Raw genomic sequence first — 26,655 nt, 5'->3', positions numbered from 1 at the left:
CTACAAAGGTGGCCGGGCTGGAGGGCTGCTGCTATGTTCAAACAGACTGTCCTCTCCATGCTGGGATGTCAGGCCCCACTGCCACGATGACACAGGCAGAGCAAGAGAGGCCCTGGTTTGAGCCTCTAATATACAAAGCAGAACCTTACTTTGCTGGGGTAGAAAGGAGGACATCCTCTCCCTACCTCACCCCTCTTAAACATCAAAGATCGGACGTAAGGGAGGCTAGAAGAGTCTCTCAGAGCCTGGGCAGTGCCAGTCACAACACCTGAGTTTCCAGCCGGCGAACCTCCTTTACCACAAGATCAATGTTAATAATTGGGTTGAAGTACAGGGCCCAGTAAAATAAACAGTTGCAGACAAACTGAGGAATGAGGGGCCAGAACATGGCCACAAAAAGCCCTTGTGTTGATACTTTCCAAAAATGGCTCCACATTCTCTGAGGCACAGTCCTGAAAAAGAAGAGAGGCAAATCAGAGGCAGAATCAGGTGGCATCTCCAGTAACCCTGCCAAGCACCCAGACCCTGGCCTTTTCCCAGTGCCTTGAGTGTGGCTGTCTGTGCTACAAAGACTGTCTCTGTCCCTACTGACTGACAGTTTGGAGCCAACAACCTGACCAACTTGTCTGTGACTCCCTGGATGCAGCCTAGAGAGTATTTCCTCAGGAACTATGGCCTGGCCCCCGTGCCCTGTAGGGCCTCACTTTTAGAGACCCAGCTGCACTTACACGCACTTCAACACACATATTTTCTCTACTAGGCTATATAGGCCCCCAGAGTACTTCTTTACCAAAAGATCTGCAGTATCTAGTAGGTACAGTAAGGGCATGAATATGCCTATTCTGTACATGAGTAAATGAGTTTGCTGAATCAAAACAAATATAGTTTTTTCCCCAGGTTTTCAGAACTGTTCATAGAGCTGTGAATCACAGGATGTCAAAACAAAAGGCTGCTGGTGTGGTGGCAATGTTACCTGCCTCACCACTATCCTCTTCTAGAAACAGCTTCTAAATTTCCCTTTGGGGATTCTCCCCTCCTTATTCTTTTCCATGTGGTCTGGGTGGGGCAAAGACACTGACTGTGGGGTGAACCCTTGCCTCCAGCCTGGCCAAGGAGAGCCTGGCTTACTCTGGCATAGAGCAATGGGTTTGGGGGACATGTGACCCAGGGTGGGCCAATCAGAACAAAGGCGTGTGAGTCCTGAGAACTTCACAAGTACTATGGGGAAAGCAGTGCTTTCTTTCAAGCAGGTGTGCTAAGCTGCTCAGATGGAAGCCTACTTGGCCAAAGCCCCCATAGTAAGAGGCTGCCTGAGGCTGAACAGCAGACCACCACCAGCAACAAAGAGTCCAGCCTAATGACAGCTTTTGGGTCTCTGGGTCCAGCCATGCTGAAGCTTTGACTGGGCATTTCTTTCCCAGCCTATGTTGTTCCAACCATCTCTTACATAAAAATATACTTACTTCAGTTCACTTCTTGACCAGATTCTCCAAAAGGAGAATAATTCTAGAACTGAAAGTAACATGGCATTGACGATGAGAAACCGTGACGTCCAGTAATGGACCTCTAGCCAGTCCCAAGCAAATTCAGCAATCAGCTGGTATGGAAGGAAGGAATATTTGACAAGGAATTCTCTCCACTGCTTCCATGTGGGTTCCCTAAGATCCTTGAAAAAAAACACACAGACATAAAAAATCATGAGGACTGATTTTTATGCAAAATACAATGATCATCCCAGTGAGCTTTCCATTTAGTGAAATACACAAACACTTATAAATCCAATAACCTAAAATGAAATTTCTATCCACCATCTTATCTCATCATAATAATTAATCTTAATTTAGATAAATGTTACCATAAAAGGTTGGATTGGGATGCTTGTCACATAACTGTGGAAACTCAGAAGCAAAAATCTAAACATGAGTAATGAATAATGGGTTAGAATGAATTTAAATTAACCAGAGTTTTATTCTTCCATCACTGCATGGCTAGTTCAAACCATTTCCCAAAGTCAACATTTTAGCTATGGGAGAATGATGAGTTTGTGGGAAAATTGTACACATATACTCCCCTCGGAAAAAGTTAACTTTTTGGTAGTAGCAGTGGGAGCAGCTTTTTTTTTTTTTTTTTTTGAGACAGAGCCTCTAGCTGTCCCCTTGGGTAGAGTGCTGTGGCCTCACTGCTTACAGCAACCTCCAACTCCTGGGCTCAAGTGAGTCTCCTGCCTCAGCCTCCCAAGTAGCTGGGACCACAGGTGCCCACCACAACGCCCGGCTATTTTTTGGTTGTAGCCATCACTGTTGTTTGGCGGGCCTGGGCTGGATTCGAACCCACCACCTTAGGTGTATGTGGCTAGTGCCCAAAAAGCTGGGAGAAGCTTTTTAATTGTAGATATTAGCAGATAAAAAAAGTCTGATGAACAGGCAGAGGCTGTTGGGGTCTGTTAAATGGAAAGGTTAGGGTCTCTGTGCTCCCAGTGTGACAAGGCAAGTACCAACTGGACACTGAATAATCAGAGGAGCACCAAGCAAGATGGCTAATTAGCAGGCTTCACACTATACTCAAGGCCGAAGTCAGTTAGGCAGATACATAACTATAGCATTTAAAAGGACTTTGGAAATTTAGAAATTCCACTTTTATATTTATGGTGTGTATTCCTCTATCCTTGTGACTTTTTGATCTAAATAGGTCAGAAGGATTGGCCCCAAATGTAGCAAAACAAAGAATGTTATGCTCAAATCACCTGTTAGACACAGAGAAGTCACCGCAGTGAATGCAGTCCACCTAAATCCATGGGTCAAACTGAAGACATGTGTCCACAGTGGATACCACCCTGAGAGTGTCCCCTGTGAGCTAGTGGTGATTACCATCAGAGAGCTGCATGATGGCTTGCCACTCTTAGGCCATCAACATGGGCACTCACTATGCCCTATGGGTCTGGATAGGCACTCACCCTGCTTTGTGGCAGGACAAGCAATCTTCTTTGGGAGTCCTGTGAAGGGACATTTTACCCAAGTGGAAGGCTCATAAATCTAGTCCTGTAGGACAATCAGGATCTACCTTATTTTATTTAAAAAAAAAAAAAAAGCATGTTTGTTTTAATATTTCAAATCCAGAGGGCAGCCCCTCTTGCTAAGTAATGTAGGAAATAATATGGGCTTCTAGGAGTGGAAAAGGTCATTCTTTCTTTTCTTCTGCAGGGGGCTCTCTCTGCAAAATTCAAAGGCTGGCTGTTGTCTCTTCCTCCGTGACAGGCTATAGCCACATCTCTAATTCCATACATACTGCACTGAGAGATGGGAGAATAATTCTATTCATGGCACTCCATAGACCTACCAGAAGCTTGGCGATGATGTCTTCCCCAGAACCATTTTCCTGCAGAGGACAGATGGTGTGGATGAAGGGCAAGAAGGTATCTGTGTAGTCAAACAGGTACAGATACAGCAAACCAAGCCGGGGGGAGCTCTTGAGGGCGTACAGCAAGAACAGGGATCTCCCTGGGTTCACGGCCTACAGAGGACAAGGCGAGCACAGGGACATGTTACAGCTCCCTACCCATGCTCCTTCTGTAAGGGTTAACAAGAATTCTAACGAGAATTCTAATCTCCTGCAAGAGGAAGTGCTTCAAGGAAACCATAAATAAGACCAGAGACAGTAAAAGCTAGTCTTTTATCATTATTCCTACATCCGCATAGCCCCCTGCCCTCCTATGTATTTCAACCTATCCTGTACTTAAAGCTACATTCCTTACCTTATTTAGTTATACTGTGATATATTGCCCCTCCCCATCAACTAACCCTATATAATTTGTGTTTTTCCCTAAAATAAACAGCTTCGGCTCAGTCCCTTCCCCAGTGTGTCTGTCTTTGTTTTGTTTGTCTTCCCCTTTCATACGACTCCCCAAACGGCCGGCTCCCCAAACGGCCGGCCGCTGCCCGCTGGTCGGAGGCGGCACCTTCTATACTCAAACTCTTTACCATTAGCCTTTTTGCATGGTGTGCGTGAATGAATAACAAGAAGCCAAGTAATTCTTATGCTGGGCTATGTTCTACAAAGATCCGATCTCTATCCTTTGCTGGGGGAAGGGTGAACAGCATGCTTCTGGGCCCTTCTTCTAGAACACACCTTTTGGAAAAGCAATTTTGTAAAATGTGTCAAAGAATCTTTTTTTCTTTTTGGAGACAGTGTCTCCTACTGTCATCCAGGCTGGAGTGCAACGGTATCATCATAGCTCACTGCAACCTCAAACTCCTGAGCTCAAATATCTTCCTGCCTCCGTCCCCCAAATAACTGGGACTACATATGCAAGCAACCACACCCAGCTAATTTTTCTATTTTTGTAGAGATGAGGTTTTACTACATTGCCCAGGCTGATCTTGAACTCCTGGCCTTAAGCCATCCTTCTACCTTGGCCTCTCAAAGTGCTGGGATTATAATGAACCCCAGAGAGTCTTAAATATGTTGAATTTGACCAATCTATAAGTATCACTTAATACAAATACAGTAGAACCTCTATAGTTCACCATTTCCCTATACTGACAACCTCCTTAAGTTGACCTAATTTTCATAGACCAGAATACACCACATGTATGTATCAGTATACTAGGCCTTGTTCCTTTTGTTGCCCACCTCCATATGCTGACCAGTTTGTTACAGTCCCTTGGGTGGTCAACTTACAGAGGTTCTACTGTACTGTGAAATACAGAGGCTTTATTTATAAGATGTTTAGTGTTGCATTGTGCATAATAGTGAAAAACAGTAAAATCCATGGCCTAAGTAAATAAATTATAGTAGATACTAAACACGAATCCACATAGCCAGTTTTATTTTCTTTACTTTTATAAAATCTTTCAAATTTTACCACAATGGCTTGGCGCCTGTAGCTCAGTGGCTAAGGTGCCAGCCACATACACTGGAGCTGGCAGGTTTGAACCCAGCCCGGGCCTGCCAAACAACAATGACAACTACAACCAAAAAATAGCCAGGCATTGTGGCAGGCACTTGTAGTCCCAGCTACTTGGGAGGCTGAGGTAATAGGATCACTTAAGCCCAAGAGTTTGAGGTTGCTATGAGCTGTGATGTCACAGCACTCTACGGATGGTAATATAGTGAAACTCTGTCTCAAAAAAAAAGAAAAATCCAATTTTACCACAATGAATGTTTTTTCCTAATAAAGTAACTTTAAAAATGATTCAATTTAGTTGATGTTCAGTAGCATCAAATAAAATAGGCACTTCACCACAGAAGGTATAAAGTATGGCAAAGAAGGCCATGAAAAGATGCTCAATGTCATTAGTCCTTAGAGAAATGCAAATTAAAACAACAGTGGCGATCACTGCACTGGGGGGAGGGTGGAGAAGGGGGAGTGACAGATGTGTTTATCTTGATTGTGGTAATGGTTTCACAGGTGTGTAGGTGTGTGAAAACTTATCAAATCACACACTTTAAATACCTGTATGTCAATTTTACTTCAATAAAACTGTTAAACCATTCAATTAATTTGATGCTATTAATGGCTTACTATTATATTTTTTAAAAGTGTGATGGTGACTACATCTTTAAAAAGATTCTCTTTATAAATTCACACTAAAGTACTCAGGGATGAAATAATGCAATGTGCGGATATGCTTTAATATAGCCTCTAACTGGGATGCAAGGGGTGGGTGGAGTGGTACAAATGAATTAAGGATCCATTGACTTATAATCACTGAAGATATGAATATATTTGCCTTTCTATGTATCTGAATTTATTTTATTTACTTATTTTTTTTGAGACAGAGTCTCACTATGTTGCCCTGGGGAGAGTGCCATGGCATCACAGCTCAGCTCACAGCAACCTCCAACTCTTGATTCTCTTGCCTTAGCCTCCCAAGTAGCTGGGAGACTACAGGCACCCACCACAACACCCAGCTATTTTTTGGTTGTAGTTGTCATTGTTGTTTGGCAGGCCTGGGCTAGATTCAAACCTGCCAGCTCTGGTGTATGTGGCTGGCACCCTTAGCTGCTAAGTTACAGGTGCCATGCCTATATATCTGAAATTTTCTATAGTGAAAGACTTTTCAGAAAGATCCAACTTATGAAATGGCTGATTCTAGGTCCAGGGCAGAAAAGGTACAAGAATAACTTGAATATCCTGACACATGAGAAAGAAAACTATCAAAGATTGATGAGGTCACATCAAAAGGACTCACTAGCAAGTATATGATACCTCAATTCAAAAGTTACAATTTTTAAAAACTGAACTCAGAAAATAATGTGAGAAGGCTCATACTCAGAAAAAGGCAATTTGAGCATCAGTAAGTAAAATAATGAAAACTTACTGAAACACATCAAGAATGTTAAAGTCTTCAAGTTAATAATCCTAAAGAAAGAAAGTGGCCACCTTCAGAAGATAATGGGGACCATGTCATTATCCTGAAACTGATAAATAAAGGGAAAGAAAGGAGCGATCAACCTGCCTTTCTAGCACAAACTGTGAGCAGGGTAATGACATGGTTGATGAGGGAAGAGTTCCTGTTTCTAAGATCTATTTCAGCTAATAAATAGAGAGTATTACAATATCATCATTTTGGAGCCCCTAATGAGCTAATGGATTTAAACAATCAATGATCACAGTACCTGCTGTCCAAAGAAAGAGAGACCACTGGACATTATGAGCCCCTTAGTGGAAGAAAACACCAGCACCTATGACATAGTCTTGCCAAAACATCAAGCTTGAACCAAAGCAAGTCTCTAGATCCAACTTCTGGATTTCTGGAGATAAAAGGGACAAAAGGACTGCTAGGTGATACCTCAGAGCCAACAGCAAAATTCCAAAATGTGGAAAATTCTATAGTACAAAATGATCTGGTTTCTTCAACAAATATATTTGGGAGCTGGGAGTGATAGCTATAATCCTAGCACTCTGGGAGGACAAAGCAGATGGCTCATCTGCGCTCAGGAGTTTGAGACCAGTCTGGGCAAGAGTGAGACTCCATCTCTATTAAAAATAGAAAAACTCACCAGATGTTGTGGCAGGTACCTATACTCCCAGCTACTCAGGAGGCTGAGGCAAGGGGATCTCTTGAGCCCAAGAGTTTGGGGTTGTGGTAAGCTATAATGCTACAGCACTCTACCCAGGGCATAGTAAGACTTTAGCTTAAAAAAATAAAAAAATAAATGAATAAGAAAATAAATCAATAAATGTGGGGTAACAAAAAAAAGGGGAGGGAGAATTCATAAACTAAGAGACTTAAGAGACCTAACAGCCAAATGCAGACCTTGCTTAAATCCTGATTGCAATAAACCAACTGTTAAAAAAAGGGGGGAAACTAGGGCAGTGCCTATGGCTCAGTGGGTAGGGCACCAATGCCATATACCGAAGGTGGCGGGTTGAAACCCAGCCCCGGTAGTCCCAGCTACTCAGGAGGCTAAGGCAGAGAATCACCTAAGCCCCAAAGCTGGACATTCCTGTGAGCTGTGACACCACAGCACACCAAGGACGATAAAGTGAGACTCTGTCTCTAGGGGAAAAAAAAGTGGGAAATTGTAAAACTGACAAGTTATTAGATAACATCAGAGAATTGTTTTTAATGGGGGAGGAGTACAATGATGATATTTAAAAGTCTTTACTTTTGCTCTTTCTATGCCTAGCACAGTCATGACTCATGGTCTCAAGAAGCATCTGCGGTGGGTAGCATCTCTAAAACATTGGATGCTGGATAAATTGACTGGCTTGTTTGCTCCTCATCCATCCACTGGTCTCTACAAGCTGACAGAGTGTCTTCCACTTATCATTTTCCTAAGGAACAGGCTTAAGTGTGCCCTGACAGGAGATGAAGTAAAGAAGACTTGCATGAAGCAGTTCATTAAGATTGATGGCAAGGGGTGGCACCTGTGGCTCAAAGGAGTAGGGCGCCAGCCCCATATGCCGGAGATGGTGGGTTCAAACCCAGCCCCAGCCAAAAAAAAACTGCAAAAAAAAAAAAAAAGATTGATGGCAAGGTCAGAACTGATATAACCTATCCTGCTGGTTTATGGATGTCATCAGCATTGACAAGACTGGAGAGAATTTCCATCTGATTTATGACATGAAGGGTCGCTTTGCTGTTCATTGTATTATACCTGAAGAGGTGAAGTACAGGTTGTGCCAAGTGAGAAAAATCTTTGTGGGCACAAAAGGGACCCCCTCATCTAGTAACCCAGAATGCTCGTACCACCCGCTGTCCTGATCCCCTCATCAAAGTGAAGGACACCATTCAGATTGATTTGGAGACTGGCAAGATTACTGATATCATCAAGTTTGACACGGGTATCCTGTGTATGGTGACTGGAGATGCTGACCTGGGAAGAACTGGTGTGATCACCAACAGAGAAAGATACTGGGTCTTTTGATGTAGTTCATGTGAAAGATGCCAATGGCAACAGCTTTGCGACTCGGTTCTCCAACATTTTTGTTATTGAAAAAGGCAACAAGCCACGGATTTCTCTTCCCCAAGGAAAAGGTATCTGCCTCACCATTGCTGAAAAGAGGGATGAGAGACTAGTGGCCAAACAGAGCAGTGGGTGAATGGTCTTCACACCTGGTGGCATGTTAAAAAAGGGTCTTTGCGCTTAATTAAACAAAAGACAGCATGAAAAAAATTCTTCACTTTTTAAGCTGGGTGCAGTTGTGTGCACCTGCAGTCCCAGCTAATTGAGAGGCTGAGGCAAGAGGGTCACTTGAGCCCTAGAGTTTGAGATACCACCTGGGCAACATAATGATACTCCACATAAAAAAGAAAAAAATCTTTACTTTTTAAGACATATATGTTGAAATATTTACCTATGAAAAGTATGGTAGCTCAAATTTTCAAAGTAATCATGGGTGAGAATAGATGGGAGAATTAATGAAAGTAAATGTGGCTCCGAGTTGCTGTTGCTTATATGGGTAGATGGCAGTTTTGTACTAAAGGAACACAGGTCCCAGAAACAAAGCCTGATTGTGTTTAACCAGATCATGGTAAGTGTAAGAGAAAGGGAGATGACCAGGTCACATGTTTGTAGGGCTGGTGTCAGTGAACCAAAACAATCCAACTTTTGGCTACTCCCCATCAGATAAAGAGGAAAAAATCAACTACCGAGTGAGGTGACTGTGATGACAGCACTACAGAGGGAGCTGTCCCCTTCGTGGTGGTGAGAGCACTGGCATTAAGGAAGACTTGAGCAGGGACACAGGAGTCTCAGCCACTGTCAAGTGCTGCCCTTGGGGCAGGGCTGGGGAGCAGGGAAGAACTACAGGAGCTGACTAGGGAGCTGATAAGATTCTGCTCATATTCCCATTTGTTCTGGTTAATATTAAAGATTATTAGATGACTTGTACATATTTTAATCAGAGTAATGACTGAGAAATGTTCTGTCAGATTTTTTTTTTTAAGAGACAAGTTCTTGCTATGTTACCCAGGTTGGATTTAACTCCTGGCCTCAAGTGATCCTTCTTGCCTCAGCCTCTCCTCCTGCCCAAGCCTCTCAAGTAGTCAGGACTACAGGAATGTGCCACTGCACCTGGCCATGTTCTGTCAGATATTAAAAGCCACCAAAGGACTAATACTGGCTATAAAAAGTCTAGCATATTAACAAAACTAATAAGTTATGATTTAAAAAGTAGGAACTTTTTTTTTTTTTTTGAGACAGAGCCTCAAGCTGTCCCCCTGGGTAGAGAGCTATGGCTTCACTGCTCACAGCAACCTCCAACTCCTGGGCTCAAGTGAGTCTCCTGCCTCAGCCTCCCAAGTAGCTGGGACCACAGGCGCCCGCCACAACACCCGGCTATGTTTTTTTTTTTTGGTTTGCAGCCATTATTGTTGTTTGGCGGGCCCGGGCTGAATTCAAACCCACCATCTTAGGTGTGTGTGGCTGGCGCCTTAGCCACTTGAGCCATAGGCACCGAGCCAAAAGTAGGAACTTTAAAAAAAAAAAATAACCCCCCAAAGCAGCAAATCTACCTCCATACCCCTTGCTTAAAAAATTTGAACTAGTTTTTAAAGTAATATCTGTACATCATAAACAAATATTTTTTCAAACAGCCCAGAGCTGTATTAATTGACAAATAAAATTCTCCCTGAAAGTCTCATCCCCTGGATCAAACCACTGGTAACACTTCATGTATCCTTCCGGAAGTTTTCTATGCATATGCAAATATATAGATACACACAAATTTATGCTTTCTAATATGACTGTCTTTATTTTTAGTTACCAACACATTCTGGGGATACTTCCTATGAGCACACAGCGACCCCTTCCTTTCTCAGGGGTTGCCTATGTGAGTGTGCCTTATTGATTTAACCTGTCCCTAAACATGGACATTTAGGTGGTTTTCCATATACTATTACCAACAGCACTGCAGTGAACGACCTGAATCAAACATCCACTTCTCCTAAGGAGCCCCTGAAGTCATTACTAAGGAGGAAATGGGCATGAAAGGGCCCGGGTGCTTGCTGGTGTTCCCACAGGCAGTGTGTCGTGGAGGAGCCCAGGCAGATGGAGCCAGAGCCTGTCCATGACCAAGACACTATGCTGCCTCTGCTCTAAGTGCAAAGGAGTGAAGGCCAAAGTGTTAACATTTAACATTATTGACAAATTGCTCTCCAGTGAGACTGTAGCAACTCAAGATTCCCAAAACACACCAGTGCCTCTTCCCTCCTGTTATTAAATGTCTCATCCTTGACAATAGCATACGTGAAAAAAATGTCTTCTGGTTGTGTTAGTTTACATTTCTTTAATTATGAATGAGCATTTCCCCCCATAAGTTTATTACTTATTTGTATTTATTTTTCTCCATGACATCTTTTTTAGGGCACAAGCCTGTGCATTCCAGATATCCTATAACTAATAAAAACATAGTATTTGCTTTTGGTTTACATTAAAATAATCATTAAATACTCTGTGAAGGAGAACCAGCTGATACAGTCACATGAAGATCAATTTTTCAGTATGAAGTAAGGCTGAAGATACACATTACTTGTATTACTTCATAATTCTAGTTTTCAGTATATACTATCAAGAAACTCATATATATGAGCATAAGACCTTCCCAAGAATGTTCACAGCAACACTATAATAGCAAAAGTGGAAGCCCCCTCAGTAGTAAAACGCATAAAGTATCATATCCTCATGCAATGGAATATTGCATGCCAGGGCCATAGATAAAAACTGCCTGCATTCAGAAGGACAGGTTCAGTTCATTCAGGCTTCTTACAGTAAAGCTAAGAGCCTATACAACAATGCTCCCGTTGCTTGTGGACACACACCCACAGTACAAGTAGGAAAACATCCAGGAACAGAGCATAGCACTGGGTGCAGGATCACAGTTACCTTTGGAGAGGGATGTATGCTCAAGGGTTTCAATTCTATCTGTGATGTTTTCTTTCTTAAGTTAAGCAGTAGCCATGCAGGTGACTGCTATGCTGTTCTCAATACTTTTTTCAATTAAAAAAAATAAAGAGTTTACCTTATATTCCCAGAGATTCTGTGGGGGCTTCACACCTAGTGCTTTAACACGTTCTAGTTCCATGAGGATAGCTTTTCTGTGGCTGCTGTTTTCTATAGTATATGGTGCCCTTGAAAATTCTTCCTCTGTCAATGTTAAAAGCAATCTGTGGAGGGGTAGGGATGGGAGGAGATTTCTTCTGAGATCATGGGAAGCAAACTTTCCACATTCGGAGTTCTAGCTTATATATCAACATCACCACTTTAGGTTTGAAGTAAGGTGAGGCATTTAGTATGTGCAACAATATTAAAAACAGCAAATACCTGAATGCTTACTATTTGCCAATGACTGTATGAAAACGCTTTCATAAGTCACCCCTGATTTATTTAACAGTTCTACAGGGTAGGTGGCATTGTGCCCTTTTGCAGGTCAGAAAACTGGCTTAGAGAAATGAGCCCAAGGCACACCCAGGTCTGTTTTGTTCTTAAGCCTTTCATCTTTCAATTATACACTTTGACCTCTCACATATTATTCTATTTTTAAGTGTGTATATAGAGAAGAAAATCAAATAAAACATTACAACATTAAGAGTAGTTATTTTTGGCTCGGCGCCTATAGCTCAACCAGCTAAGGCGCCAGCCACGTACACCTAAGGTGGCGGGTTCGAATCCCCAGCCTGGACCTGCCAAACAACAATGACGGCTGCAACCAAAAAATAGCCGGGCGTTGTGGCGGGCGCCTGTGGTCCCAGCTACTTGGGAGGCGGAGGCAGGAGACTCGCTTGAGCCCAGGAGTTGGAGGTTGCTGTGAGCTGTAATGCCATGGCACTCTACCCAGGGGGACAGCTTGAGGCTCTGTCTCAAAAAAAAAAAAAAAAAAAAGAGTAGTTATTTTTGAACAGGAGTAGTGGCCTACACCTGTAATCCTAGCACTCTAGGAGGCTGATGTGGGAGGATCCCTTGAGCTCCAAAGTTTGAGACCAGCCTGAGCAGCAGTGAGACTCCAATCTCTACTAAAAATAGAAAAAAATTAGCTGGGTGTTGTAGCGAGCATGCGTAGTCCCAGCCCCTGGGGAGCGTAAGGCAGGAGGATAACTTGAGCCCAGGAGTTTGAGGTTGCTGTGTGCTAGCTAGGCTGATGTCACAGCCTCTAGCCTGGGCAACAAAGTGATATTCTGTTTCAAAAAGCAAAAGTTTAAAAAAAACCAAAACACATTCCCAAAGAGCAGTTATCTGAGGATACTAAGTTAATTTAATAAAATTGCTGGAGACCCATTATTTGTTTTCCTCATCAGAAACATGAATCCATCTCCACAGTGATTTGCCATTAAAAACACATTGTACATGGCAAAAGAGAGATTGGTAGGTACATGCAGCCACTGGGTGGACAAGTATAAATGGATGGTACTGTGGATAATTTGGTAATATTTATTCAAGGTATACAGACTTATTCCTTTTGACTCAGCAATTCCAGTTTTAGGAATTTATTCTCTAGAAGACAGGCAAAAATACATTATAATGAAGTAGAGAATTTTTGTATCAGAATTCTGGGAGGGGAATTTCTATTAAAAAACATTATTAAAAAACAAACATTGTTAAAGTGGGAACATTTCTCTTCCTCAAAGGAGGAGAGTCAAGTGGTGAAAGCTCAGTAGAGGAGAAAAAGTGATTGGGGTGGGAAGGGTGGCAGCTGGGCAGGCCAGCAGTGAATGGGCTATGTGTCTCAAATGAACCTGAGAGCTGCTGCTCTCGTCACTATGTGGTATCCTATGTAACACTGACTGTGGGTGGATGTATAAATAAATATATGTCTACAGCTATACATACAAATAAGTCTGTTTAGCACAATAGTATTTTCAGTTTAAATTAAAAATGATACACTCATATATTTATGTCTGCATAAATGTTGAAAAAATCTGGAAAGATATCTAGCAAGATGATCACAGTGATTTTTTTCTAAAGAATAGGATTATAAGGGCATGTCACTTTTAATACCATACAGTTACCCATTATTTTTTTAAATGTTAATTTTATAATTGGAAGGCAAGAAAGAAATTAAAATGTCACTGACATAGCTGCTATGTAAAAGTAATCATACAGTTAATCATACAGTCAAAATAAGAGTTACCATATAACCCACCCATTCCACTCCAAGACAGTACTGAGCATATATACCCATGCAAAAACTTGCACACAGGTGATCCTAGCAGTGTTACTCATCATAGCCAAAAAGTGCAATCTACCCAAATGTCCACCAGCTGATGAAGGATAAATAAAATACAGTCTATGCATACAGCAGAATATGATTCAGTCATAAAAAGCGATTAAGTACTGATACATGCAACACTATGGGTGAGCTTTGAAAAAACCGTGCAGAGTGAAAAAGACAGAAAAGGCCACATATTGTATTCCATTTAAATGAAATGTCCAGAGCAGGCAAATCCATAAAGACAGAAAGGAGAATAGTGTTTTCTGGGGGAGGGGTGAAATGAAGATTGACTACTAAAGGCTAATGCCTTTTCCAGGGGTGATGAAAATGTTCTAAAACTAGATTGTGGTGATGACTGCACATTATTTGTGAATATATTAAAAAACACTTCAAATGGGTGAATTTTATCATATGTGGATTATATCTCAATATAGCTGTTTTTTTTCTTTTTTTTTCTTTTTGAGACAGAGCCTCACTCTGTTACCCTGGGTAAAATGCCATGATGTTATGGCTCACAGCAAGTTCAAACTTAGGCTCAAGAGATCCTCCTGCCTCAGCCTCCCGAGTAGCTGGGACTACAGGTGATACCACAACACCCAGCTATTTTTTCTATTTTTAGTAAAGATGGGGGGTCTCACTTTTGTTCAGGCTGGTCTCAAACTCCTTAGTTCAGGCAATCCACTCACCTTAGCCTCCCAGAGTGCTAAGATTACAGGTGTGGGCCTCACTATAGCTGTTTTTACAGCTACACTTGGGCTCAATATAGCTGTTTTTAACAATGTCCATGGGGTATTATCAGAAGACTTTGCTTCTCACCTTCCATTTACTCTTTCAGATAAAAATCTGTCCCTGTAGAGAGAAGCCCAAGGACCCAGCTGCTCCAGCCAGAGGACAACTTCTTCTGCTGTCCATTTGCCCACAGCCTTGTGGACCAGGAGGTCATGCTCAGATTCTCTGCTGCTCCAATGATACACAAGCAGGACCACCTGGGAAAAGTGACAGGGACCTTAAAACATGGAGAGGTCAGAGAAGCCAGTTTCTAAATATGCTAGTGTGGCCAGGGAAGGGAAAAGGCCAAGCTCAAAGGGAATGATGCTGAGTATGTATGTCTATAGGTAGAAACAGGGCAATGCTACTGCCACAGAGAACCAGGGAACACAACCGTCCTCAGCACACCTCTCTGCTGACTGCTGGGTGGTGAGGGAAGAGGCCAGAATAGGACTCAATGGCAGGCTACCGGATAACATCTGCACCCTTAACTCTATCAACTTGGTTAACTGATATATGTGGTGCTTTTTCTATTGGAAAAACATTTAGATTTTTGTAGCATATAACATAAAAAAAAAAAAATACCCTCTACATTAGAAATCAGTAAAGCAATGCATACTTAAGATGAAATCATCAAGGCAGACATGATCTTACATTCCAGTCCTATCACCGTTCTGCATCTGTTTCCTTAGCTTTATAGGAATAATAACAATGATGCCTGCTCCCAAGGATAGGAAGACAATTGAGCAGGTTAAAGGTAGGTGCTAACAATTGTGTGGTCTACTTGAGTAAGCAACACTCCTGAAGAAATCACACAGCCCCACAGATTCCCATGAATGCAGTGAAGTGCATGGAGTTACAGCATCAGTTGTTTAAGTGACTTTTACAGAAATGACTACAGTGAAAATGAAGCTTCAGAGGCAAGGGGTCGGGGTGGGGTGGGGGTGCAGAGAAACAGCGATAGACTTACTGCCACACCAGTTAAAGCTGTGAGCACTCCAGAAAAGAACCCCCCTCCTCTCTGCTGATTCACTCGGCCTGTGTTGGGAGCTAAAGGAATCTGATCGTTCCCATATTTTTGAAAGGCTGAAAGACTTTGGACTATGTCATTATTCTGCTCAATATCTTCAAATCTCATTCTAATGGCATCAGGAAATAACTTTTCAATGGCATCCCTATGGAGAACAGAGAAAAACAATCACAAGACAGTTATTTGACTGAATATAATGTATAGAGGTCAAAATAAAACTAAGAGTCAACATTTACTGGTATCCAGGCACCCTGTATACACCCTACATCTACCCTGCTATACATGTGAATTGAGAAGACCATCAGTTACAGTCCTGTTGGTAAAATTAAAAAAATTAGAACCATGAGATATGTCCACCAATAGGGAAAGAGTTAAATAAAATATATTAATTCAATGGTGTACTATCTAGTTTTCAATGAATTTACTGGATCAGTATGTGTCAGGATAGATCAATTTAACATATACATATTATTGAATGAAAATATTAATAGTAGGGTACAAGTGAATCTTTCTAAAAGTAGAATATAAACGTCTTAACACAATAACTAAGAAAATGACATAAAGGCTATGTTAACCAGTTTGATGAAAATATTTCAAATTGTATATGAAAACACCACACTGTACCCCATGATTGCATTAATGTACACAACTATCATTTAATTAAAAAAAAAGTTTACAATAAAAAAAATATTAATAGTAAACTACAGAACTATACAATAGTACACTACTAATTAAAAAATACTTGCATTTTCTACTGGCACATATATGTTTTAAAGTAGCGGTTCTCAACCTGTGTGTTGTGACCCTTCTGGATTGTATTAAAGGTTCACGGCATTTAAAGTTGAGAACCACTGTTTTAAAGTATTTTTTTTTTAAACTTACAGAGATGACAGTTTAGTTATAAGTGAAGTTACTGTGGGGAAAAGGAAGGAAGGAAAGATTCCAACACACAGAAGGAGGGATCAAAGGCTGCTTTATCAGTGATGTTCCAATATTTTACAAAGAATATAAACAATGAATATATATGTATTACTTATTAAAATCAGTTCATAAAATAGGGGAGAAAGGCAAAATTCAGTAGGAAGAGAAAGCCAACCATCAGGTTATAACTGTAGGGCTCTTTACGCCATGAATTATACATAGAGAACCCTCCTTCAATTTAAGATTAAGTTTCAGGTAAAGCAAGCCGGACAGGTAAGAGCAAACTGTATATACACCTCCAGTGAAAGACAATGTTGGGTTAATGGTTTCATGGAACTTTCTGAAATTCTGCAGATAGCAAGAAGGCTGCACACATTGCTAAGGCAACAGAAGAGGGGACAAGGATTTATGTCTCAAAGACCTTATAGGCACATATGACCACTTGGAAGCAGAAAAAATCTGGCCATTTGAAAGGTAGTCTTCTGTATATGATGCTATGCATGAGAACTATTGATGTGATAACTGGAACAAAGTTTATAAAAAGATAATGAAATCAGAATTACAGTTATAGCATTTTCTCTAATAGATGTAAGGTGTTCTCAGAAATACAAATCAGTAAAAAGTATTATATGACATAGGATTACAAGCAATGGTCTGGTAACAAAATTGGTTTCTTTACTTATAATAAACAAATTATGGACTGGGCCCTGGGGCTCACGCCTGTAATTCTAACACTTTGGAAGGCTGAGGTGGGAGGATCATAAGAGGTCAGAAGTTGAAGACCAGACTGAGCAAGAGCAATACCCCATCTCTACAAAAAATAGAAAAATTAGCCAGGTGTGGAAGTGGGTGCCTGTAGTCCCAGCTATTCGGGAGGCTGAGGCAAGAGGATCTCTTAAGCCCTGGAGTTCGGGGTCACTGTGAGCTGTAATCAAGCCACAGCACTCTACCCAGGCAAGCGAGATCTTATCTCAACAACAAACAATAACAAAAACACACCAAAACAAAACAAAACAAAAAACAACGAATTATGGTTACCAATGAGGGAGTCTGGATTTTCAGGTCCTTGAGCCCCTGACTCATATGTGAGCAGATGGAGAGTGACCACCTAGTAGGTGAGCCCCAAATCTCCAGCCTTTTCTCAACCTGATGCTTCCATTGCAAGAGAATACATTATAACCCATGTGGGCTGAGCATTACCTGAGGAGAATATTGACCTTGGGGAAACCTTCCCACTTTTCTCTGCATTCTGGACACTCTGTTTTCTTTGAAGACACCCACCATAAAGCTAGGCAGTGCCGGCAGAAGCTGTGGCCACAATTCAAGGTGGTAGGGTTAACCAGGATGTCATAGCAGCAGTGGCAAGAAAATTCACTGACAGAAATCTGAGGGCTGGTGCTTTTGAGAGCATCCTCTTTCTCAAGGCCCATTGTTTTCAGATCATTCTTTTGAGGCTCCTCCATCTCTTAGCAAATTCTGGGATCCACAGACACAGAAAATTGTAGACTTAGAAAAGTACTGCAAAGCATCATTAATCTAGAAACAAAAAAGCAACAGAATCAATTGTAGCAGTATGAAGAGAAGAGCAGTTAGCACAATACCACAATTCTATCAAAACTCTAATCTTTAAATGTGACAAATTGATTTATAAAAATCTATAGTCCATAAACTTAGTAATCATCATTGAATTCCCTTCTGGCCTGTTTGCTACACTTTTCACATTTAGTAAAGCAAAATGGTGTAGTAGAAATTTCAATAAATTTGGGGTTTGGGACAAAGAATTCTGGATCCTTACCTTTCACTAACTTCTTTGAAATTTCTCTGGTCTAATTGTTCTCAATTAAGTTTCCAAAATCCTTTCTAAATGTGTTTTAAAATAAACCAGCTTCTTGGCAAGGTAAAATGTCTGGGGTTGACAACAACAGATGTTCTTCATGTAAATAACTCATTTGGGTCCATATAAGTAGTTGCCATTAGGGAATTTGATATCAGAGGCTCTAACAGAAATAATTCCAAGTGAGTGAAGCCTTGTTTTCTGGTGCCCTGTGCCAGGCCAGCTCCCCCATGCCTCAATACACTCTTTCCCCCAAAACCAACCCAAACATGCACATCATGTCCTTTGGATCTGGCCAGTTTGGTGCCACAGAAACATGCTAATGTCATCAATGCTTGGTATGCAAGTGACAAAGAACCAGATTCTTATCATTCTTACTGTGGTCTGAGGTAGATTTTTTAGATCGAGAAGCACTGTGACAGAGACCTTGGAATTAGAATCACAGCTCCCCAACTCAGTAACTGTACAACTGTGTAGCAGTTACTTGATCTCTGCTCCTGGTTTTCCCTACTGTGAAACAGTAACAGTACTTAAATCTTAAAGGCTTCTTGTGAGGATTAGAGATAGTGACAGGAAGTGGCTATGATGGTGAATGGCACAAATAGAGGCCAAGAAATGATTATTCCTACTATATCTGGTGTTATGCTCACAGTTTCCCAATCTCACTGCTGTGAAGGTTTCAGAGGTTATGAGATCAGCGAGTGGGCTTGCAGATATCTCATCATGAAGGATGAACAAGCTGGAAGTACGGAGAACAACTAGAGACATTAGAAATGAGGTGTTACTACTTTTGGGACTAAGGTGGCAAAAATGAAAATGTGAAGAAAGGGATAAATCTGAGCGATTGTAAGGAAATAATTTAATGAGTAGAGAGAAAGAATGACCAAAGATGTGGGCTAAGTTTCAGACAAGAGGAAAAGCTGTACTCCTGATAGAAACCAGGTTATCGTAAACAAATGTTGAATTTTAGAAATGTTAGGTTTGAGGGAGTAAGAATTCCAAGTAGAAATGTCTAGTCAGCAGCTGAAGACACAAAACTGTGGTTGGGAATAAGAATGTGGCTACATGTATGGATTTCAAAATCATTATAGAAAATTACAAATAATATATTGAAATTAATTTTTCACAAATTAGCCATTTAAAAATGAGACTACACCAGCAGTTCCTTGCCTACCAGCTCTGCAAGTTTATTTCTCATGAGAAAAAACAAATCACACGCTAAAGCTGAAGGACTATTTTGTAACGCCGAGGTGCCCATTGAGTTTGTTTTGGAACTACCTTTAACAAATTAGACAATGCATGGATTTTGATAACTTCATTGGAGTTTTGCTTGTTTCATTTTACCCCAACTTCAAAAACTGTAAGCTAACAGAGAAAGAGAACACATTCTTAAACAAATTAAATGGGTCATTTCTGTTATTTCTCTATCTATTTGGGTTACTTCCACTAATTAAAGGAAGCAGTACTCCTGGAGAAGGAAAGTGCATCTCAGAGGATCAAATCTAGTTCTGACACTAACATTACCAGCTGTGGTGTTGGGATTTGTGTGAACATGTCCTCTGATGCTGGCAACACTTAGACGTCTTTATGAGAAGGCCTGAGGCTGTTTGTTTTCTGCAACCAGCTCTGCAGGCTGGAGCCATGAGAAGCAAGCATGTGTTGGATGTCTCTCCACTACTGTTCTTTTACCTGGTTCCCCCTGCTATCAAAGGCCTTGAAGGTGGAGGGGATATGGAAGGATATTATCTGTATGGGGGCAGAATCATTCCATTCCTACCTCTAATTCCCTGTTCACATGGATACACTTCTATTTATGAAATTACAAGTGTTAATTAACTAGTTCAAAACTAATGGGAAGAATGCCTGAGTTTAGGAAAACCAACAACACAGCAAACATAAACAACTTTATGGCTGGGCACAGTGGCTGGCTACTATAGTATATAATCTCAGCATTTTGGGAAGCTGCGGCAAGAATATTACCAGAGGCCAGGAGTTCAGGACCAGCCAGGGCAACATTTTGAGACCTGTTTCTACAAAACAAAACACCAAAACTCAGGTGGGAATGGCAGCAGGTGTCTGTAGTACCAGCTACTTGAGAGGCTGAGGCAGGAGAATCATCTGAGCCTAGAAATTTGAGGTTCCAGTGAGCTATGATGACACCACTGCACTTTGGCTGAGACAGCAGAGCACCCAATTCAGGAAAAAAAAAAATTGAAAATGAAAGGTTGAATAGTTCAACAAAACTTCAGGGGTTCTCAGAGGGACTGAATCATTCTGCAGAGTTGTTTCTGAACAAGAGTTGGGTTTTCAATTGAACTCTGGAGAATTCTCAGGAGGTGTGTGAATTCCATGTCAACTTTGTGTCTATGCACAGTATGTGCATTTCCTTGGAAGGTGGGTCTCAGAGGGGACCAAGACCCAGAGGACGTTAACAACTACTGTTTATCCACTGGGATCAACATACCACCTTATGCAGGGTTATCACAAACAAGGTGAGGCTTGCCACAGCAACACAGCTTTGTCACTATGAGCACCCTCCACAGCCCAGATGCTCACCAGGTAGTGGCTCCACCAGCAGCCACTACCCTACTGAGGAAGCATCTGGCCTGCAGGCAGACTTTTTTTTTTTTTATGGTGTTTTTTCTTTTTAAACTAAATTTTAAGAAAATCTGATTTTACATAAAAATCTAGATTTATTGTTTCTCTTGAAAAAAATCAGATCTGACAACACAACATGAAAAATCTGATTTTTTCATGACAAGAATCAGCCAGCTAGGGCCGAGAACTCAGGAGTTGCCCATTTGTCAGGACCGCCAGCTACAGTCTGCTGTGGTCCTCTCCCCTTTGCTCTCCTCAGTTTTGTTACTTGCCTGACCTGAGTTCTCCCTTGTCCCATAATGTGATACTTTCTGTGTCTACTGACGCGTCTATGGTTGTTTCTAAGCTAACTAGCTTTAGGCTAGACAGCCTTTAGAGTTTTGTCGGCTCATGGGTTCCCTCTCTTTTTTTCTTGAGGCAGGGTCTCTCTGTCATCCAGGCTGGAGTGCAGTAGTGTGATCATAGCTCACATAGCTATAATTCCCAATTCCTGAGCTTAAGCAATCCTCCTGCCTCAGCCTCTGGAGTTGCTGGGAATATAAGCATATGCCACCACACCTGGCTAATTTGGTCTCTATTTTTTTGTAGATAAGAGGTCTTGCTGTGTTGCCCTGGCCGGTCTTGAATTCCTGGCTTCAAGTGATCACCCTGCCTTGGCTTCCCAAAGAGCTGGGATCACAGGTGCCACTGCATTGCCAGCTTTCCTCACTCTTGATTTGCTGTTAGGTTGTTACCAACTGTTGTTGGCACAACTGATAGGAAACAACTATTATAATTGCTGATGATTTGGGCAATTCCAAGATATCTAATTAATGTGACCTTTTCTATGTTTGCCCAAGAAGACATACCTAACTGATTTACTATAGTTATCTGAGACCCCATAAAAGAAATGAAAAGTGCTGGGATATGCACAATAAATAGTTCTATGTAACTAAAGAACCCCACATGAACTTATGGAACCAAGGTTGTCTGACTTAGTAAGTGCTTACCTATGGATTTAGGGCTATTATCTAGGAGATGGGGGCACTATTATTTATTTATTATTATTTTTCTTTAGTCACACACCCAACTATAATTTGGGTAACTCAATTAATTCAATAATTTTTGAGTTTCTCAATGTCACACCTGTAATCCTAGCATTCTGGGAGGCCAAGGTGGGTGGACGGCTTGAGCTCAGGACTTCAAGACCAGCTTGAGGAAGAACTAGACTGTGTCTCTAAAAAACAGCCAGGTGTTGTGGTGGGCACCTGTAGTACTAGCTACTCAGGAGAGTGAGGCAAGAGGATTGCTTAAGCCCAAGAATTTGAGGTTGCTGTGAGTTATGACACCACAGCAACTCTACTGAGGGTGACAAAGTAAGATTCTGTCTTGAAAAAAAAATTTTTTTTAAATTAAAAAATATCAAAGATGAATGTATTAATCCTGAGTTTAAGTAGTTTTATACCTAAGCTTATAAAGATCTCACTATGAAATGATTAACTCTTTAGAAACTGTAATTTTTAAACTGCTTGGCTCAGCGGTAATCTGATTATGGTTCTACCTTTTCATTTAGCATACAGTCACTGTGATGGTAGTATGGCTTAATATTTTAGGAATAATCCTTTAAAGGGCTAATTTATTAGGGTTCCAACCTGACAAATATCCCAAGCTTTTTTTTTTTTAGTAGAGAGGGGAGTCTCACTCTTCTTACTCATGCTAGTCTCGAACTTGAGAGCTCAAGCAATCCACCTGCCTTGGCCTCCCAGAGTGCTAGGATTATAGGTATGAGCCACTGCACCTGGGCCACAGCAGGCGCTAAGATGACCACTGGACATCTTAGCAAAAATGTTCAGTGCAAGAACAGAAAGATGTTTTAACTTCTCTGGGCCTCTGGTTTGGCTATTTTCTCTCATTGCATAAAACCTGATAACAAAGAATAATGACAACTGCTAATATTTACTGAGCCCTTAGAAAGTGAAATGCACAATAACTGTATGGGATAAGTATTATTAGTATTGCCATTTCACAGATGAGAAAATAGAGATCTAATTAGTAAAGTGCATAGGCAGGTTTTAAATCATAGTCTAACTTAAAGCCTTATAACACTTCATTATTCCAATAAAGTAATTAGCAACAGTTATTAGTTCAAAGGATTATTTACTCTTTTATCATCTAGGCCACATCACAGAGCTGCTTGTGCACAGCTGAGAAAAACAAATGAGAGAAAACTAGAATGTGACAACACTGCATTTTGGAACATGAACTCCAGCTGGCAGCTACTGGAGTAAGTATGCTGTTCAATGCAAAAATATTACAATAGAACAGGCAGGTTCTCTGAAAGAGGACTGAGAAAGGGAGGGGGGAGAAAGAAAAAAGAAACAGGGGGAAGGATAGATAAGGAAACCCCTATTCTAACACCCAGATCCACTCCTGGAGAACGCTACTATCAACACCGGCAGAACACTAAGATAGTATTAAATGTCCAAAGACTGTCCACCCTTGCCACGTGGAAGACAGTATGTGGATAAAAAACAAAGACTGTCCACCCATTTATGGTGGACAGGATATGAAAACAAATGTGCTCAAATGTAAAGAAGGCAAGGAGCAGAAATGGCAGTAAGAACAGAATATTATGTGTACTTCTTGCAGGGGCCAGAAACTGGCTCTTCCATTAATCTGAGTAGCATTTCCAGTCACTTACTGTATAAAAAACCTTGTGTTTTTCTGACTCCAAATAGATTTTCTTTCTGGACACGGTCAGAAATCAGTATGGAAAATGTAGTTCGTTCCTCTGGCTAGAGACTCACTGCCTAAACTCTGAAGCCCCATGATTTACTGTCATGAGTGGAGTTGGGCAAGATGGGGACAAACTGACAAGGAGATCCGGGCCCTTTGGAGCCTGTCATCTTCCATTTCTGACCTATCCTAAACAACTAAACCCTGTAGATGTTCAACAACTCAGAAAACTATCAAAAGCTACTGGAGGCTACCAAGAAACCCATACCTTAACTACTTATTTTTAAACATTCTGAATGACTCATGTTATAAACTAACGTGTTTTCAAATTTAGCTCACTCTTAACACCTTTTACACACTATTGTTTAAGTCATGTTTTTGCCTCTCCAATCAAATCCTTAGCTCCTTGAGGTCAGGAACCAAGTCTTTGAATTTTATCACCATACCTGAAAGCGGCTGGCACAAAGCTGGGCTCTAGATATTTGTAGCTGAAAACCAAATTAACAAATTTGTCATTCTCAATACCACCATCAGAATTACCAGTTTGGTGAAATTGAACTTTCAGGATGTCTGGGAGAGAGGCTCAGGATGTACATTTTAAACAGGCCCTTTAGGAGATTCTTCGGCACATAGAAGTTTGGGAATGAGAAAGTGCTGTTACATACAAATAAACATTGATATGCCTAAATTATGTCTCAGACAAAATATGAGTATGTGTGAACAAAATAAAGTTTAAATAACTTTCCAGTCTCTTCTTGCCAATCTCTCCTCTCTTCCTTACCTGAATCATTCTCCCTGGATGAAATTCTGATCAAGCCCCTCCTTTGCTCAGAAGCTTACTACAGGAAAATGAAGTCCACAGTTGAAAGCTGATTGTTGAATTTTTACAGCCTATTTGCAATCAACATAACGTTTTAATTTTAAGCACAAATTCTGGAGCCAGAATGAATGAGTTAAAATCTCAAATGCTCTAGTTATTAGCTAAATGACCTCTAGAGAGTCTCTTAACCTTTCCGTGCCTCATACACTCCCCTGCTCATACAAGAGACCATACTATAGTCTCATTTATTAATTCCTGCTCCTTGGACATTTTCCATATTCTCATGTCGTTCTCTTGTAATGCGACTTCACAACATCTCTGGGTCAAAAGCATCCAACTGACAAGACCCAAATCAATTGTCACTTAAAAAGTCTAACCCCTTCCCACCCAAATTAATCTTTCTTGTCTCTGTGCATTAGTGTGACTTTTGTTTGTGCAAGTTTTCTCATCTCCCAGACTATAATTTCCCTCAAGAGGCTGTTAGAGTTCAAACAGTGTGGTTTTCAGGGTGAGACTGATCTGGGTTCCAAACCTGGTCATCCCTGAGGCTCATGGCCTCACATTTCCCATTCATCAGTCTAGGATAATAACAGTAACATTGAAGTGCTGTTGAGAGGCTTAACTGACAAACTCTATCCATAGATACTCGAAAAGAGTTTGTTGTATGGTATTATAATTATCAATAGTGGTATTCACTGAGCAGTGGCTGTTGTAGTCAGTGTCAAACGCTGGAGAAAAAAAACTGTCTTGGAGAAGTACAGTTTTCCATCAAGTTTATGGAGATACCCAGGGAAATGCTGAGCACATTGGTCAGGACATACCCAAGGTGGCTGTTTATAAAGCAGAACTAACAAAACAAAACCATCAGCACGTGCAGTCTGAGCTGGCAACTGGGTGTGCCCTGGGGGACAGAGCGCAAAGCTCCTCCTTATTGGTTCTTCGGAGGGTGACATCAAGACCCCTAAAAGACCAACCAATGGGCTTCGGCGGGAGGATCCACTGCTCACAGTTGAGGATTCCACAGCTTCTAGGCTCCAGATTTCTCTTCACCAAAATTGAGAGGCTGCTCACCCGCCCCGCAAGATATCCTTAAATAGACACAACCCACTTTCCCATTTGCTTCTACCCCCCTTTTAATAAAAGAAAATGCTCTTTTGAACAAAATCGGATTTCTGAGCCGTGAGGTTCGGCATCAGAAGAGCCCTGCCCAAATACTCGGAGTTTCCCTTTGCCCCCATTCTGAGCTTCCCATTATCCTATTATAAAAGGAGTTAACAAATCACTCTGCCTTGGGGCAAGAATGTGCCCTGGCAGTTAAGACTGTAAGCTAAACCAGGAGGTTATCAGGAATTCGATCCAGTCTGGCTGTGATGCTCCAGGCTGTGGTGCAAACAGGCGCCCCGCTATCCCCCTCCAAAATTTACAGTAGTGATGCTCCTTCCATCTGGCCCTAGGAGCTCCTGGAGTGAGTGGCTCTGACCCTGACCCCCGAGAGGGCTCAAGCGAGTCCCAGCGACCCGCTGTGCTGACGTGGGGCTCCGGGAAGGTATGGAGAAGTTGGCCAAGATGAGATCTGCACCCCGCGGTCAGGACTGGGACCGCTCAAGAAAGGCCCCTACACCTTCTCCATCCCCGCCAGGACGGCGACGGCTACACCAAAGGGATTCCACCTCCGTCTTCCACACCACGTCTCGAAATCATGCCTAAGCCGCTCACTCATCACCCCCCGCCGTGCCGTGGCTTACCATTCCGTTCGTCCCAGGGCCAACCTGGCCGTCACCCTCAGCCCCGACCCCTGCGGAAACAGAGGAGGTAGAGGCCTCTCTTCCGGAAGTAATTTTGGACCCTCTGCAGAGAATGCCTCCAGGCCGCGATCATAGAGCAGAGGCCGAAGTCTTTTCTAATCCCCTTAACCCCGCGACCTCCTCGCTGCCTAGAGCGGCCTCTCCCCGGCGGAGGAAGCGGGAGCATGCGTACCACCGCCGGTCCCGCCCCTTCCTCTTCGCACAACCACCGAAGACTTGGGTTCCAGAGTTCCGTCCGTAGGCTAGGGACACTGCAGTGTGGCTGTTTGTGTATTCGGAGGATACAAATTTGCCCAGAAATTAAGGAAATATTACAAGACCAGCTGTACTCGCCCCAGTTTTTTTTTTTTTACATTTTGTGCGGAAAATTACAGGACCATAGCTGAAGAGCCATTTGTTAATCGGTGGGATGTGGTTGCTCACGTCTGTAATTCCAGCACTTTGGAAAACCAAGCGGGAGTATCGCTTGAGCCCAGGAGTTCGAGACCAGCCTGAGCAACATAGCTAGCA

The 26,655-nt window shown here is 41.8% G+C and overlaps 1 protein-coding gene and 1 pseudogene across 4 annotated transcripts; one reads left to right on the top strand and one right to left on the bottom strand.

The window, feature by feature from the left end:
• Positions 1 to 128: 128 nt before the first annotated feature.
• On the bottom strand, positions 129 to 26,273 carry BFAR (bifunctional apoptosis regulator). Of its 4 annotated transcripts, none has more exons than XM_003802731.3 (8): positions 26,086 to 26,273; positions 17,574 to 17,909; positions 15,393 to 15,597; positions 14,471 to 14,640; positions 11,468 to 11,612; positions 3,337 to 3,510; positions 1,464 to 1,666; positions 129 to 452 (listed from the first exon to the last, which is right to left on the bottom strand). In XM_003802731.3, the coding sequence occupies exons 2-8, from the start codon at positions 17,834 to 17,836 to the stop codon at positions 260 to 262; spliced, it is 1,353 nt and encodes a 450-aa protein (XP_003802779.1). In that variant the 5' UTR covers positions 17,837 to 17,909; positions 26,086 to 26,273; the 3' UTR covers positions 129 to 259. The 4 variants fall into 4 exon arrangements, with proteins under 4 accessions (XP_003802779.1, XP_023364326.1, XP_023364324.1 ...); XM_023508558.1 differs by having other exon boundaries at positions 17,655 to 17,909; XM_023508556.1 differs by having other exon boundaries at positions 17,574 to 17,849.
• Positions 7,640 to 8,613, top strand: LOC100948171 (annotated as a pseudogene).
• Positions 26,274 to 26,655: the final 382 nt, after the last annotated feature.

This window comes from Otolemur garnettii, unplaced genomic scaffold (assembly GCF_000181295.1).
Source record: "Otolemur garnettii isolate 467f Iridium unplaced genomic scaffold, OtoGar3 scaffold00257, whole genome shotgun sequence".
Taxonomy (NCBI): domain Eukaryota; kingdom Metazoa; phylum Chordata; class Mammalia; order Primates; family Galagidae; genus Otolemur; species Otolemur garnettii.
Note: the sequence above shows the minus strand (reverse complement) of the source record. Positions and strands in the feature narration are given on the sequence as shown.